This window comes from Salminus brasiliensis, chromosome 20 (assembly GCF_030463535.1).
Source record: "Salminus brasiliensis chromosome 20, fSalBra1.hap2, whole genome shotgun sequence".
Lineage (NCBI taxonomy): Eukaryota > Metazoa > Chordata > Actinopteri > Characiformes > Bryconidae > Salminus > Salminus brasiliensis.
Window position 1 is genome coordinate 7,052,990 of NC_132897.1, and position 13,890 is coordinate 7,066,879.

The 13,890-nt window shown below is 42.3% G+C and overlaps 3 protein-coding genes across 3 annotated transcripts in view; 2 read left to right on the forward strand and 1 right to left on the reverse strand.

Moving 5' to 3' along the window:
• The first annotated feature begins 18 nt into the window (after positions 1–18).
• Positions 19–8,356, forward strand: dph7 (diphthamide biosynthesis 7). Its single transcript, XM_072665217.1, has 9 exons — positions 19–284; positions 1,663–1,796; positions 2,198–2,285; positions 2,392–2,486; positions 3,342–3,499; positions 3,742–3,814; positions 4,429–4,494; positions 4,595–4,767; positions 5,807–8,356. Exons 1-9 carry the CDS (start codon positions 144–146, stop codon positions 6,217–6,219), a joined length of 1,341 nt encoding a protein of 446 aa, XP_072521318.1. The 5' UTR covers positions 19–143; the 3' UTR covers positions 6,220–8,356.
• On the reverse strand, positions 8,336–10,066 carry mrpl41 (mitochondrial ribosomal protein L41). The gene is made up of 2 exons (XM_072665221.1): positions 9,959–10,066; positions 8,336–8,944 (listed from the first exon to the last, which is right to left on the reverse strand). The coding sequence occupies exon 2, from the start codon at positions 8,928–8,930 to the stop codon at positions 8,523–8,525; it is 408 nt and encodes a 135-aa protein (XP_072521322.1). The 5' UTR covers positions 8,931–8,944; positions 9,959–10,066; the 3' UTR covers positions 8,336–8,522.
• Positions 10,067–10,105: 39 nt separating this feature from the next.
• pnpla7b (patatin-like phospholipase domain containing 7b) overlaps positions 10,106–13,890 on the forward strand; it is a 29,460-nt gene continuing 25,675 nt past the window's right edge. Inside the window, exons 1-5 of the mRNA XM_072665216.1 lie at positions 10,106–10,183; positions 10,896–10,940; positions 11,788–11,862; positions 13,156–13,240; positions 13,335–13,417. Of these exons, the coding sequence (XP_072521317.1) occupies positions 10,899–10,940; positions 11,788–11,862; positions 13,156–13,240; positions 13,335–13,417 (285 nt within the window). The 5' untranslated portion in view covers positions 10,106–10,183; positions 10,896–10,898. The remainder of the gene's footprint in view (positions 10,184–10,895; positions 10,941–11,787; positions 11,863–13,155; positions 13,241–13,334; positions 13,418–13,890) is intronic.

Sequence of the window (13,890 nt, forward strand, 5' to 3'; positions counted from 1 at the left end):
CTAGCGCTATAGGTAAAGCTGCCAGTACACGTGTGTGTGTATGTGCTCTCCTAAACCCCTTAACATTGACTGTGGTTCGTTTTGCTGTCTCTGCTACTTGCTAGGAGTGTGTTCACACTCTGTAGTATGCTCAGTCTGCTGAGATGGGCTGGCAGTCCCGGACCCGCAGTCTGCAGGTGTTTGACACCGAGCTGAGCGCCGACAGTGTGGAGTGGTGTCCCCTGACCCAGTGGTCTCACGTTCTGGCCTGTGGCACGTACCAGCTCCAGAAAGACGACGAGAAGGTGAGATCAGTGTAAGGCATGGGGGGTGCATTTCATTCGGGTCCTCTAAGATTGTTTTCATGCAGACTGTGGCTAATATCATCTTTCCACTGTGTAAAAAAGTCCCCTGAGATTGATCATAGTTATAATAGTAGTGAAGGTGTGATCATCTGGTTGCATGCATTACTGGGTTTCCTGGACACAGATTAAGCCTAGTCGTGATGCTTTTTCTTTGAAAAGCTCCTTTAGTGTAGGATTAAGCCTAATCTGGGTCTGAGTTTACCTGGATTAAAGTAATAAGAAAGTATGACCCATTTAATTTAGTGCTTATTAAATTCTTACATCTGAGTTACTGAGAGTGGGACTACTATTATGTTTGTCTTCATCTAACATCTCTAGTAATATAGAAGTCTAATTGTGCACAGAAAAAGGGGAAATACTACTACTACTACTACTACTACTACTACTAATAATAATAATGTGTATGTATGTATGCATATATATCTCAGAAGTTTAAGTGATCTGCAAATTTCAAATGAAAAGTGAGAAACCAGATTGCCTTTGTTTACATGCAGTGCTTAAGCACAGTAATAGTAGTTTTCCAAAATAATTAGTGCTTTAGGTTACCCTAATCAAGATTTTATATGTTTTTAAATTATTGTTGTTGTTGTTGTTGTTGTTGTTTTTAATAAATCACAGTTCAGCGTAATATATAAAATACATTTTCAAAATGTACTGTCCTCTCCGTAGTCCATACAGTCTTAGCCCTCAAGAAAATAACCTACAAAAAAGCTGTGCATTAATTGTCACAAAAAGCATATACCCTGATATCCAGCTTACAGCTGTTAAACACATCCAATTTTGCTTGAGTTATAATGCATGTATCAGCCTGGACTGTTTTTTTGGGGGGGTTTTTTGAGTGAGATACAATACAGGTCAGCCAGTCCGAGCAGAGATCATTCACATATGATTAATTGTTAGCGATAGGGAGAGGATGAAAGTCGTCATGGACATAAAATAAGAAAATAAGTGGGTCAAAAGAGAAGAATAATGAAATCCAAGGAAAATAAGTGGGAAAACGGACTGTTCAAAAAGACGTATATATATATTTACTGTTGGGATGAATTACATCACAGCCTGCTTTTCTGATTATATGGTCACTCAGTACGTAAAGAACTTGAATCAGCTGCATGTTTTATTACAAAGCATTACAGTATAAATCACTAACTTTAAATATTGGGGTTCATATTGTGTTGTTGTGTCATGAGTGTGTCTTACTGTGCATTACTGTGCATTACTGTGCATGTAAATGCAATCATGATTCAGATTCATTATAGTGTTGCTCTAAATGCCAGAGTTATAGCCCCTATTTTAATGTCTAATGCTCTGTAACTTGCAGACTTCAGTGGGGTCCACGACTCCAAGCCGAACGGGTCGACTGTACCTGTTTGAGTTTCATTCCCAAGGATCTTTCACCCCACCGCTAACCGAAACTCAGCGAATCGACACTCCAGCTATATTGGATCTGAAATGGTAAGTGCAGCTAATGTACATTTATACTAAAGTATTACATGTGTTCAGTCAAAGTCCTTACAGGCAAGTTTGTGGCCATCTTTGTAATGCAGAAACACACTGGAAACTGTAGGTCAGATTACCGTTTCTACACCATATTTCAAATTACTGACAAATGTAGTTTGTAGATTTTGGCTCAATAAAACACAAAAAACCTGATTCTTTATTTTGATTCTGGCCACTGTGCTGTAGCCAGACTGTACTGAGCAACCAGACGCTTTGTTAAGCGTTGCGAGAACCAGCCAGTGTCTGGTCACCTCATTTATAACCTCTCTGGTTCAGTTTAAACCCTGTGGTTTTAATGCTGCAGGTTTGTGCTTGTTTAGTTGATTTGAAGTTGACATGAGTTTTTCTCCTGTAAGGTGTCATGTTCCAGTGTGCGAGCGCCCCATGCTGGGAATGGCTACAGCTCGTGGAGAAATACAGTTACACAGACTGGTCGATACACAGGTAAAGGTTTGACGTGCACTTTGTATTGGTCATTTGGCATTCTGATGACTTTTGTCTTCTGTTTTATCTGCTGAATGTTCTTTGCCTTGTTGACACCGCTGTGTAGCAGCAGGGCAGCTGTTTGGAGCATGTGTTGAGCACAGAATTGGGCCCTGACAGATTAGCTCTGTCGCTGGACTGGTCAACAGGGAGAGGTGAAAGGTAAGGCAGTTTAAGCATTGAACGCTGAATCTACTAAAGTCTGGATAAATGAGTGGAGACTCCATTTACCTTGGAAGTAGAATGACGGAGCTGGGGTGTTTTATAGTAAATCTAACCAAAATATGTCCCATGTCAGTCTCAGGTTTGTATTGTTAGGAATACCAGTTGATAACAGTACATTCTGCTGTATTTTGTGCATCCAAACATCATGGAAACACGTCCACAGATAGAAGCTAAACAATACTGTGTGTATGACTGAGTGCTTAGTGCTAATTAACTGATAATTAACACCACTGCTTATATCACTGTTGATGTGCGGCACGGCCATCTTGGATTTTGAACTCTTTGGGTTGGTGAGGCTCTCCCAGCTTTCCGAGTAGAAAATCCGGCTTGTGAAGGCTTTCCAGTTAAACGTTCCTACATGGAGCTTGGAAAATCCGACATCCCAGTTGAAATGGAGCGCAGCATTAAACCTCGACTGCTAGACAGCAAACTCGTCCTCCTGGCCCTCAAACAAACTTTGCATCCACCTCCACCCCCTCTCTACTATTTCTTCCCTCATTTACCAAACCGACAGGTGGTGCAGCTTCATGTGCAGGCCACAGGAAAGCCGAGCGTCCATTGTCTTGCTTTCAGTATCTCAGTGTATCGTAAACAATTAAATCGTAACCCCTGTATCATGATGAGTATCTCATCGTCAGGTTATTGCCGATACACTAATGCCCTTACTGTTATTAATGCCCTAACTGTTACACTATTATTAAACCAGGGTTTTTTAATAAGCTTGTGTTTAGTGCTGTTGGTGCATTATTAGTATACACCACAGTGTACATTTCTCTCTCTCTCTGTTTACAGCAGTGACACTCGTTTGGTGTCCAGTGACTCAACAGGCTCTCTCACTGTGCTGTCTCTCGGCGAGACCAGCCTGAATCCCATTTCCCAGTGGAAAGCTCATGACTTTGAGGCCTGGATTTCAGCTTTCAGTTACTGGGATACGCAGCTGGTATATTCTGGTAAGGCCAACATATTTTTGACAGAAATACCTTTTTGAGGTAAATTGTACTTATTAATATTACACTAATTTATATATTATATGTTCAGTCTTTCTTGGCAGAGTAGCATCACGTTGTCTTTACATTAAAAAAAGCATCCCTTCATCTCTCTTTCTCTTCATCGTGTCTTTGTACTACACAGTTTTTGTTTGCCTTTCTGTGTGTGTTTATTTGACCATTTCCGACATTACTGTGTGACTCAGGCGGCGACGACTGCAAACTTAAAGGCTGGGATCTAAGAATGGGTCCCTCTTCTCCCACTTTCACCAGTAAAAGGTTAGACTTCTGATGAAATAAAACTAAATAAAAACATGTGTCTTTTGCTTTATACAAAAAAGGAAGGGGAATGAAATTTTGGCTTGGTTTGCTATTTGGATATTCACGTTTTTGAAGTATTCATTGTTCTGAATAGAAAATAAAAGCAGTTGCACACAGCTTGTTTAGTCCATGTAGTGGAAGAATTACTGACAATAGAATAAGACTCTATGGCTCCTTACTGGTTTTGTTCACACGCTCCGTTCACATGACAGCTGCTCAGTCTATGTGTTTTCACAGCAGCTCTGCGTCTAGATTAAGGGAATTATTACTGTAAACAGTAACAGTGGCAGGAACACTGTATTCCACACTGGTGTAATCAACTCCTTAACGCAGAAAGGCTTATTACACACAAAGGTGTATTACTCAGTAACTACAGGGTCTTCTATACAAACTGTGGTAGGGCTGTGATATAGGGCATGAGTCCTGAACCGTTCCTGGTTATCTCAAGAAAAATGCCAGATGACGTCACTAACTAATCGACTATTAAATTAGTTGCCAAATAATTTAGTTGTCGATTGCACCCCTACAAGCCATTAGTGCCCAATGTTTATGGTCTCTTTCTTCATTCATAGGCATTCTATGGGAGTGTGCAGCATACACAGCAATCCTCACAGAGAGCATGTTTTAGCCACCGGCAGGTAAAACTACTTCAGTCTCGCTGTGACAGTTTTGGAGAATTAGCAGCATTTTTGCAGCTTGACTGTTCCTTTATATGGCTGTTCTTTGCATGTGCCTCAGTTATGATGAAAATGTGCTGTTGTGGGACGGGAGGAACATGCGGCAGCCCCTCAGTGAAACCTCAGTGGGCGGAGGGGTGTGGCGACTCAAGTGGCATCCCACTCAAGAACACCTGCTCCTGGCTGCATGTATGCACAATGACTTCCACATTCTTCACTGCCAGCAGGCCATGGGTAAGCCCATCAAAGCAGTATGTTCTGTTACTGTCCAGTTATTCTAAAGAGGCTGAATGTGTTTGTGTTTGAACAGCCTAGTCTAATCTTCACCCCAGAGTTTCTCAACTAGCCAAGAAATGTGTGGTGTCTTTAATTGTGCACTGGAGCGACGAGGTTAATGTTGCTAAGTAGTGGAAGCTAATAGCCACCAGTCAGTGTTGTTCCAACTGCATGATTAAATTCCCACTAATAAAATGTAGTCCATCTGTTTCTCTACTTACTTTGTTAGCCTCCTTTCACCTTGTCCTTCAATGGTCAGGACCCCACAGGACTGACCAACACAAAGTATGTATCTGGGTGGTGGGTCATTCTCCACCCACTGTCCACTCTATTAGACACTCCTACCTAGTTGGTCCACCTTTTGGATGTAAAGTCAGAGACAGAAGCTCTTTCATCAGTGCCCACAGGACGCTACTGCCCACAGAACGCAGCCGGCAGGATATTTCTCGAACCACTGGACTGTTCTCTGTCCAGACGCTGAGGTGTTTAAAACTCCAGCAGCACTGCTGTGTGTGTGATCCACTATTCGTACCAGCGCAACACACACTATTAACACACCACTACATCAGTGTCACTGCAGTGCTGAGAATGACCCATCACCCAAATAATACCTGCTCTGTGGTGGTCAGTCCTGTGGGGTCCTGACCATTGAGAAACAGGGTGAAAGGAGGCTAATAGAGTATGCAGAGAAACAGATAGACTGCAGTCTGGTATTATATAACTAGTGGCTTTAATAAAGTGGCAGGTCTGTGTATAGTTGTCAATTTCAGCACTACTCAACTCTGGATATTGAGATAATGAGTGGCATATGGGCCATCCACAGGGCATGGTGGGTAATGCGCTTACATGTATGATCAGTAAAATTCTCCTGAGATATGTACATAGAAAATATTCAGTTATCGGTGAAGGCCCCCATCCTATATCAGTGCATCTCCACTTTATAATGACTTATGTAATGCTGTTTTCTAATTTCTCTTTGTTTTGTTTTTTTCAATAGATGGAAATGAAGGATCATGCCCTATCTTAGCTTCATACATCCTTCACAATTCTTTAGCCTATGGAGCAGACTGGTCATGGCTTCCCCTTAGCAGCCCCCCACCCTCCTCTCCTCAGGAACCAGCGCCAGCTACTGTGGAATTCACAGAGCCTGGGGGACACCTGAGGATCCAGTATGAGTCACCAACTGCCAGCTTTGACACTTCTCTGGAGGATGACTCTGGGCGATACATCCCTGACCATTCTCCACCACCAGAGAAGACTCAGCCATCCCCAGCTCCTCTCCCAAGCCTGGGGGACAATTCTGCTTCCATGTCTTGCCTGCTAGCCACCTGCTCCTTCTATGACCACATGCTGCATGTGTGGAGATGGGACTGGAGCCCAGAAGAGACTGAGCCTGCTCCGTCTTCTTAAGCATTCAGCTTAGGATAGACAGCTCATTTTAACAGAAACAGTGTTTGGAGTACAGACAGGGTAATAGTTGGAGCTAAATGGATGACATAGTGGAAGAACAGTATCTGGAGATGTTTATGATGTAGAGGATCGCGGGGCACAAACTGACACTGTTTGGTGTTTGCTAAATAATTCGCAGGGTGTAGGGTGTTTCCAGTATGCAGTGGACAGTACCTACCAAAAGTGGTTCAAGAAATGAACCACCTGTAAAGTGGCGACAGGGTCATGGGCACCTAAGGCTCATTGATGTGATCCACGGAGGCCCCACCTCACAACTCACAGGACTTATAGGATCTGCTGCTGCTCACATTAGTCTTTGTGTCAGATACCATAGGACACCTTCAGAGGTCTTGAGGAGTCCATGATGATCTGTTGTGGCGCAAGGGGGACCTACACAATATTAGGCAGGTGGTGCTAATGTTATGGCTGATAAATGTACTTTAAAATGTATACAGAGGGTAATGCTGAACCTCCCACATTTTCTCTTGTAGGGCTTAGATGTAACACTACCTCCACCATATGGAAGAGGGACTTTAGCAGGGCTAGCCCGCACTGTGATATATATATATATATATGCATGCTTTAAAATGGTGCTATAATACAGCCAGCAACATGGTCTGATTACTGTCCGAATAATCATAAGCTGTGTTCCTCTGTGTTAGTTTGGTCCCCACTTTCCTCTACATTTATTAATGGGTCCATATAATGGAAAACCAAATTTCTCACTTTTTTTTAATTTTTATTTTAATGAAAGTCTGATGTAGTGACCTGCATCTTTCTGCAGAACCGGCGCGCCGGCCGCAGTTCCAGACCAGCATATTCAGACCAGCAGTTTCAAAACGTGCCATAGTTGTGCCCCACCTAGCAGGGTGCTGTTTAAAAGCAATGCTGTGATTCCAGTTTAAAGCAGTTTTCATATTAAACATTAAAAGCAACCCTACTAGGCCTTGGTTAAGCTACTGCTGTCTCTTGTACAAATTGTCCAAATACTATTGAAGTGTGATCAAATCAAAATATTAATTCCCCACTCTTTTGGTTTTTAACCGAAAAGAAAGAGCCAAATCAGTGTTTTATGCTTTGTACTGCACCATGCAGACCAGCGGGTGCATCAATACTGTAGTAACAGAAAAATCCTCTATATTCCATCATCAATTGAGGTGGAGTTACAGATGTAGCTGAACTGAATGCTGCTGACCACTAGGGGGCGCACTGGCCACAACTGGAACAGCTAAAGTCAGTAAAGTGAGCAGCATAAAATGGTTAATGTTGGACAAATCACTCAGTTTAAAAAAAAAGAAATGCTGCAGTGAGGATGTATGTAAAAAGTTAAGTTATCTGGCTAAACTAAGAGACCCTGTTATTTGAATGAGGTGCAATACCAAGCAGCCAATCAGAGCAGAGATCATTTACATACACCATTCAGACATAATGTTAATACCATGTTCTTATTATTGAGTAGGTCTTCCTTGTGCTGCCACCAAAGAACTGACCAGTAGAGGCATGGACTTCACAAGACCTTTGATGGCACTAAGATATGTAAGCAGCAGTTCTTTTAAATACTGCAAGTTTTAAGGGAGGGTTACCTTATTTTTTATACCAGGAAAACCCCACCAAACCTGCCTGATGATTTGGAGCTGTTCTGACCAAGTCGTCTACTCACCACAATTTGGTTCTTGACAGAGTGGCTCAGGTTCTTATGCTTGCCCATTTTCCTGCTTTTCACATCACTTTCAAGAGCTGACTGTTCACCTGCTGCCTAATATGTAGATCCCATCCCAGGAAAGATGCCACTGTAGATGAAGGTAATCAATGTTTTTCACCTCACCTGTCAGTGGTGCTAATGTTATGGCTGATTGGTGTATAGAAGTCTTGAAGGCACAGTAACAACAAAAAGTGGGTTTAGTTCTAAGGGGAAGATGTAGAATATGAACCCTTTGTAAAACATGATATCTTGTTCTATATGTTTTATGTATTTATGAGCATTTACATGACCCATTCGTTCCTCCTCCTGTTGAGTGGAGCATTTACACACATTTCTGTAGCCAGTTATGGACACATGGATGCACATGAAAAAAAACAGCAATAAATAAAAATTTATATAAGCATGTTTTATATAGAAACAATGATGTTGAGCTGTGAGGATTTCCTACAGGGTTCAATTTAAAGACCAAAAATAATCTGCAATATTTTTGTAATGGACCAGACTTTCCGGCTCTACAGATGTTTGTCTTTTACAGTCCACTAATCACTGTTACGATGTACATTCAACGAACAAAGTTTTTGGGATGCAGCTTGAACAACTTTCCATCCTGCGTTTTCTCTAATCCGTATTTTTCCAGCTGTTCCTTGTCAAACATGCCCGCCTCAATGTCCTTCTCAATCTGTGGGGCGACCACCTGGTCGAACAGACTTTCTGCCGTCACAGGCTGTTCCGTCCCAGCCGGGGCCCTGTAGGAAACATAGGGCTTCAGATTGAATCCTTGTAGGCTGGGCACAACAAACTCGGGGATCATTTCCCGCACAGGAATGAATTTCCTGCTGGACGTCAGTATTCCAGCTGGCATGGCTCCTCTGCTTTTGTAAAACGTCCGAGGGCCGCGCTTGCTCGTCATCTCAGCTGTCCGGTCTGCCCCCCGGACGAGGCCACGAGTCAGCGCTGATAGCAGCCCCATCTGCTTGGGTTGTCCTGCGCAGAAACAGATGCAGGTTTTCATTTGAAGGTTAAACAAGAAAAAAAAAAATCCTATAGTGGATATAGACGATATTATTTAGATAACATTTACATATCCCAATCTCGTCCAGATCATTCGCTGCATTTTTTTTTTTACCTCATAGCTACTCTTTAAACTGCGTGGAAGTTTCATTAGGAGTGCATCAGCGGAAATGACTTGGAATACAACTTTATTACAGACACTTACATTAAAAGTAAAGACCGTTTTCACCTTTTCCTGTAAAGCTACAATTATGAAGGGTAGTTGGGTCAGGACAGTGACAATATGAAAAATAAGCTTCAGAAACAGCCTATATGGAAGCCTAAATGGAAATTACTGGTGGAACTGAGAAGAAATATTGAAGGCTAGGCTCTGGCCAGTGAAAGAAAGTATGGGTTAACCGTGTTCAATTGGATTAAACTCATCTCCAGATCTCCAGATAACAGAGCCTGACCCTTAGACAGTAGGGCCACCCAGGACAGCACTAGCCTGGGCTGTTACTTTGAGAAAAGGGCACAGTTCAAGGCAGCCAATCAGAATTCAAATCAATCAATATTTACGAATCAGTAACTAAAACAGCTGAGATTAGTGTCAGGGGATAAAGGGAGCTGGAAAATGATCAAAAAGTATCATTATCACACATATAAGGGGGTCTAAACCAGGGAGATCAGGGTCTACGTGCCCTTTAACATACCGTTGGTTTATCATTAATCAGCAGTAGCTGCATATTATTAAATAACAATCAATTTTAGCCAAAAACCACACATTTGAAGTGGACGTGTGGCACAGGAGCACATGCCAAATAACGTTACCATCAACTCGCTGCGTTAGCCAGCTAGCCTAATAACATCCACCCTAAATGAAAACACCGCGTTTAATTAATTTAAGACTCCACACACCTCATATACACATCTATAAACATCTACCAAACAGTACAGCACGCATTTACTGCCAGAAAGTGCGTGTATGTATTGAGTTACCGCACTCACCTTGAAAACAGCGTGCACGCCGAAAACGAGCTGGCTGCACAATCGCAGAACGGGCGTTCAAAAAAGGTCGCTCCTGATAGGTCGAGCCGCTTCGCGCCGACCAATCAGAAGGCCGGGTACTGGTGGAGGGGTTCTAAGAGCCCGAGAGTGGATGTGAGAGCATGTGTTGACTGAAGCAGACAAGTTTGCCGTGGACAAAGGGAGGGGGGCTGAGGGAGCGAGCCAGTAAGTAATCAATGCATTTCATTTACCGGCTTCAGGAGATTGATTGGATATTAGTATAGGCTCGAGTGGGCACGAGTAGATTTGCTGTGGCTGCTCATTTCCAGCACTCGTCTGTATCCGATTACTTGTTGACCGACGTGGTCTGTGTGTAAACAACGGTACTCCGGCTGCTGAATGCTAAGCCAGGACCCTCCTCCTGACATTATGTGGATGTCCGAGCTCTAAAAAGGCTGTAAACTGCTGCATTCGTGGGCTGGAAGTCTTGCCTGAGTCTTTGATTTCCCCTTGAAACACAGCGGGTATGAGATTGCATTAGGACGAGGGGGGTCCGGTTACAGTGGACCTTTGCTCTGCTGGTTTTCTAGCTGCAGCTGCAGGTGCTGTGCTGTGCTGTGCTGACCTGTGGTCAGATGGTCAGATATGTCAGCCACAGGTTTAACACACCACTCACTCAGGCTGCTGGGTCTCTGCCTCCAGTGCCTCCACTGTTTTGGACTTCAGCTATTTGTAGAGGGGCGTGCTCTTCTCCTCTTACAGGACAGTTTACAGCAGTGGTACTGTACAATAGTGCCTGGTCCTTCTCCACCACCTCCTTCTGTATGCTTTGCGACCAGCGAACTGGTCACAATGACACACAAACCTGAGATAAGCCTATTAATCAGAAATATGTGAAGTATGTGCACCCAGCTTGACTCTTAAGTTTTCTGTGCAGGAAATGGACGGCAAAGAAGACGAGGACAGTTGCAGTATATATCCGGTAAGAACCCTTTTCTTTGATTTCATGGACTAAATAGTTGCACAGATTAATGTTCCTAGAAGTCAGGTTTCAGAATGGGATATGGTTAGAGCGCCGGGTTATTGATGACAGGGTTGTGGGTTCGATTCCCGGGCTCGGCAAGCTGCCACTGTTGGGCCCTTGAGTAAGGCCCTTTACCCTCTCTGCTCCCCGGGCGCTGGAGTTGGCTGTGTGTATTCACTTGCCCCTAGTTCACTAGTGTGTGTGTGTGTGTGTGTGTGTGTGTGTGTGTGTTGACTACCACAGATGGGTTAAATGCAGAGGACACATTTCGCTGTACAGTTTACACTATACAGTGACAAATACGTGCACCTTACATTTGCCTTACCAGGCCCGACACGGTTTTCTCCACCTTGATTAGCTTTTTAAAAAACAGGGTTTAGGCCGAACCCTGATCTGATTAGCACCGCATTGCTGTTTCACTATTAAAAAGTCATATTAGGCGTAAAAATGGCTTTATTTTGCATTACAAGACCCCACATGTATGTCCTCTCTCTGAATAGCGAAGTGTTTTAGGCCTAATCTTGATCTCAAAATTGATCAAACATGAGACCACCACTTTCTGACAGACTTTGTAATGATATGATTTAATGATATACAGACTTTGAGGGGTTTGGTGTGACTGAGCGAGCTGTGAGGGAGTGTGTTAAACAGTTGTGTGTGTGTGTGTGTGTGTGTGTGTGTGTGTGTGTGTGTGTGTGTGTGTGTGTGTGTGTGTGTGTGTGTGTGTGTTTGGCTTTATGGGCGTGGCTGATTAGGCTCTCCTCGGCCGGCGTGAGTGGATAACAGTGCTTGTTTTGATTTGTAGACAGTGCTGCCTTATGGACATGACCTCCGGGCACGTGTTCAGACCTTCATGGAGGACCAGCTGCACACCACTATGGTACACCTGGATGTTTTTTTTTTTTTTCTCTAGAACTACTAGCAATGGCTTAGGAGATAAATGCTACGGGTTCTTTAAAGAACCATTTTTGTAAGTGTGGAACCTTTGTAAAGTTTAAAGAACATCTGCAGAAGGCAAAGTTTTCACAGCGTTTCCTAGAACTGCATTTCCAGGAAACCGACCTTTTAGGAACCTCAAGTGTATTATTTGTATTTTTGTTTTTTATAACTTAAAATTGTTATAATAGATCATTAATGATGCAATAAAATTAACAAAACATAAAGATCATTGTTATTTTACATTGATAAGTTAGAAGAACATGGTTTGGTTTGGTTCGTGTTCTTCTTCATGTTGGATAGATATGGTCAGTTTCACCACCAAATTCAATTAAATCAGGTATGTCCTTATTAAGTACTATTTATTATACTGAAGCTAAAACAAAAACATGCATCACAATCTCAATCTACTATTTTTTTAATAAATTATTTTTATTTAATGTATCTAATTCCTGTCCATATCAGCAGAGTACATCTTAAATTATGTTACTTAAAGTGTTTTAAACCTTTAAACCAAATATTTGATGTTTTTGTTGCTGAATGTTTAAGTGACTCTGAATTTCTGCTGTGAAATATCTATATAATAATATAATATACATATAATAATATGTACTTCGTTAATTTAACTGCATGTCTGCTGTTTATTGCTAAACGATTATAGAAATATACATATTTAAGTAACAGCATTGACATATATATTAATAAAAAAAATCAGCTATCATCATCATTGTTACAAAATTCCAAGATCAGTATATCCCTAATTCTAGTGCCAGTGTTTTTCTAAGCAAGTTAACGCTCTGATATTGGGTTTTGTGTGTAGTACTGTACTGTATTTACTAGGGCTGGGCAAATAATCAAAACCGTCATTCAGGGACTGCGATCTAGGTAATGTAGTCCATGTCCATTATTTCTATTTTTTTAAATTCTGTCAATACATTTAAGTTCTGAGTACTTTCCTCAGTGTGTGTTTATGTACTGTCCCCTTAAATACATACTACTACCGCTACTATGTGTAGTAACGTGACTCCTCCCTGTCCAGTCCGTGCCATGGAAGCAACATTGAGGAGAATTCAAACCTGATCCTGACTTGAAGTCCTATCACTAGCCCAGCACTAGTATATGCCGCTCAGGCTTGGCGGAGTTGGAGCTGTTCACTGTATGGTACAGGTCTGTTCTGCATGTTCTGTGCTCTGTTGTCTGTCAGTGAAGCTAATGAACGAACTGTTCCCTCTTTCAGTGGACGGGCGTGCTGATTGGAGTAGCGGTTGCCTTCTTGCTCATTAGTGTTGTTGTTTTCTTTCTGTACAGAAGATACAAAGCAAGTACGTACAGCCCTAGTCTTCATGTTCGTCTTACCTGCTCTCCTGCTCTGCTTTCAATATTTGACCCGCTGTTATTTGGGTGCTTTCCCTGTAGAAGCACATCAAGCTGGAGCTCCCCAGTATCGCTTCAGGAAAAGGGACAAAGTGATGTTTTATGGAAGGAAAATAATGAGAAAGGTAGGAGTTCAGTGTAAAAATGACTTCTCCAGTGTTATTTGAGCCAACCTAATCTAATGTTTAGGTTGGCTAAACAAAATCTAATCTAAAGTTACATGTCCAAAAGTTTGTAGACACCATGTAGTCTAGCACCTAACGTTTCGCATAAAACCATGGATACTAGCAAAGAGTTTCCCCTCTTTGCTGCAGTAAAAGCCTTTACTCAGACTTGGAAGGCTTTACTTCTAGATTGTGGTACATTGGTGAAAGGATTTGATTGCATTCAGCCACAGGAGCATTAGTGAGGTCAGGTGCGGATATTTGATGATTAGTTCTGGTGTTCCAACTCATTCTAAAGGTCCGTCACTTCGGAGAACATGGTTCCTGTGTGTTTATAACCCTTGCTTGGCATTGGACATGAAATTGGGATGGCTTAGAGTGCCATTGTCAGTAATGGGTGCAGGTAACCCTTAAGTAACTGAATTCACTGATTT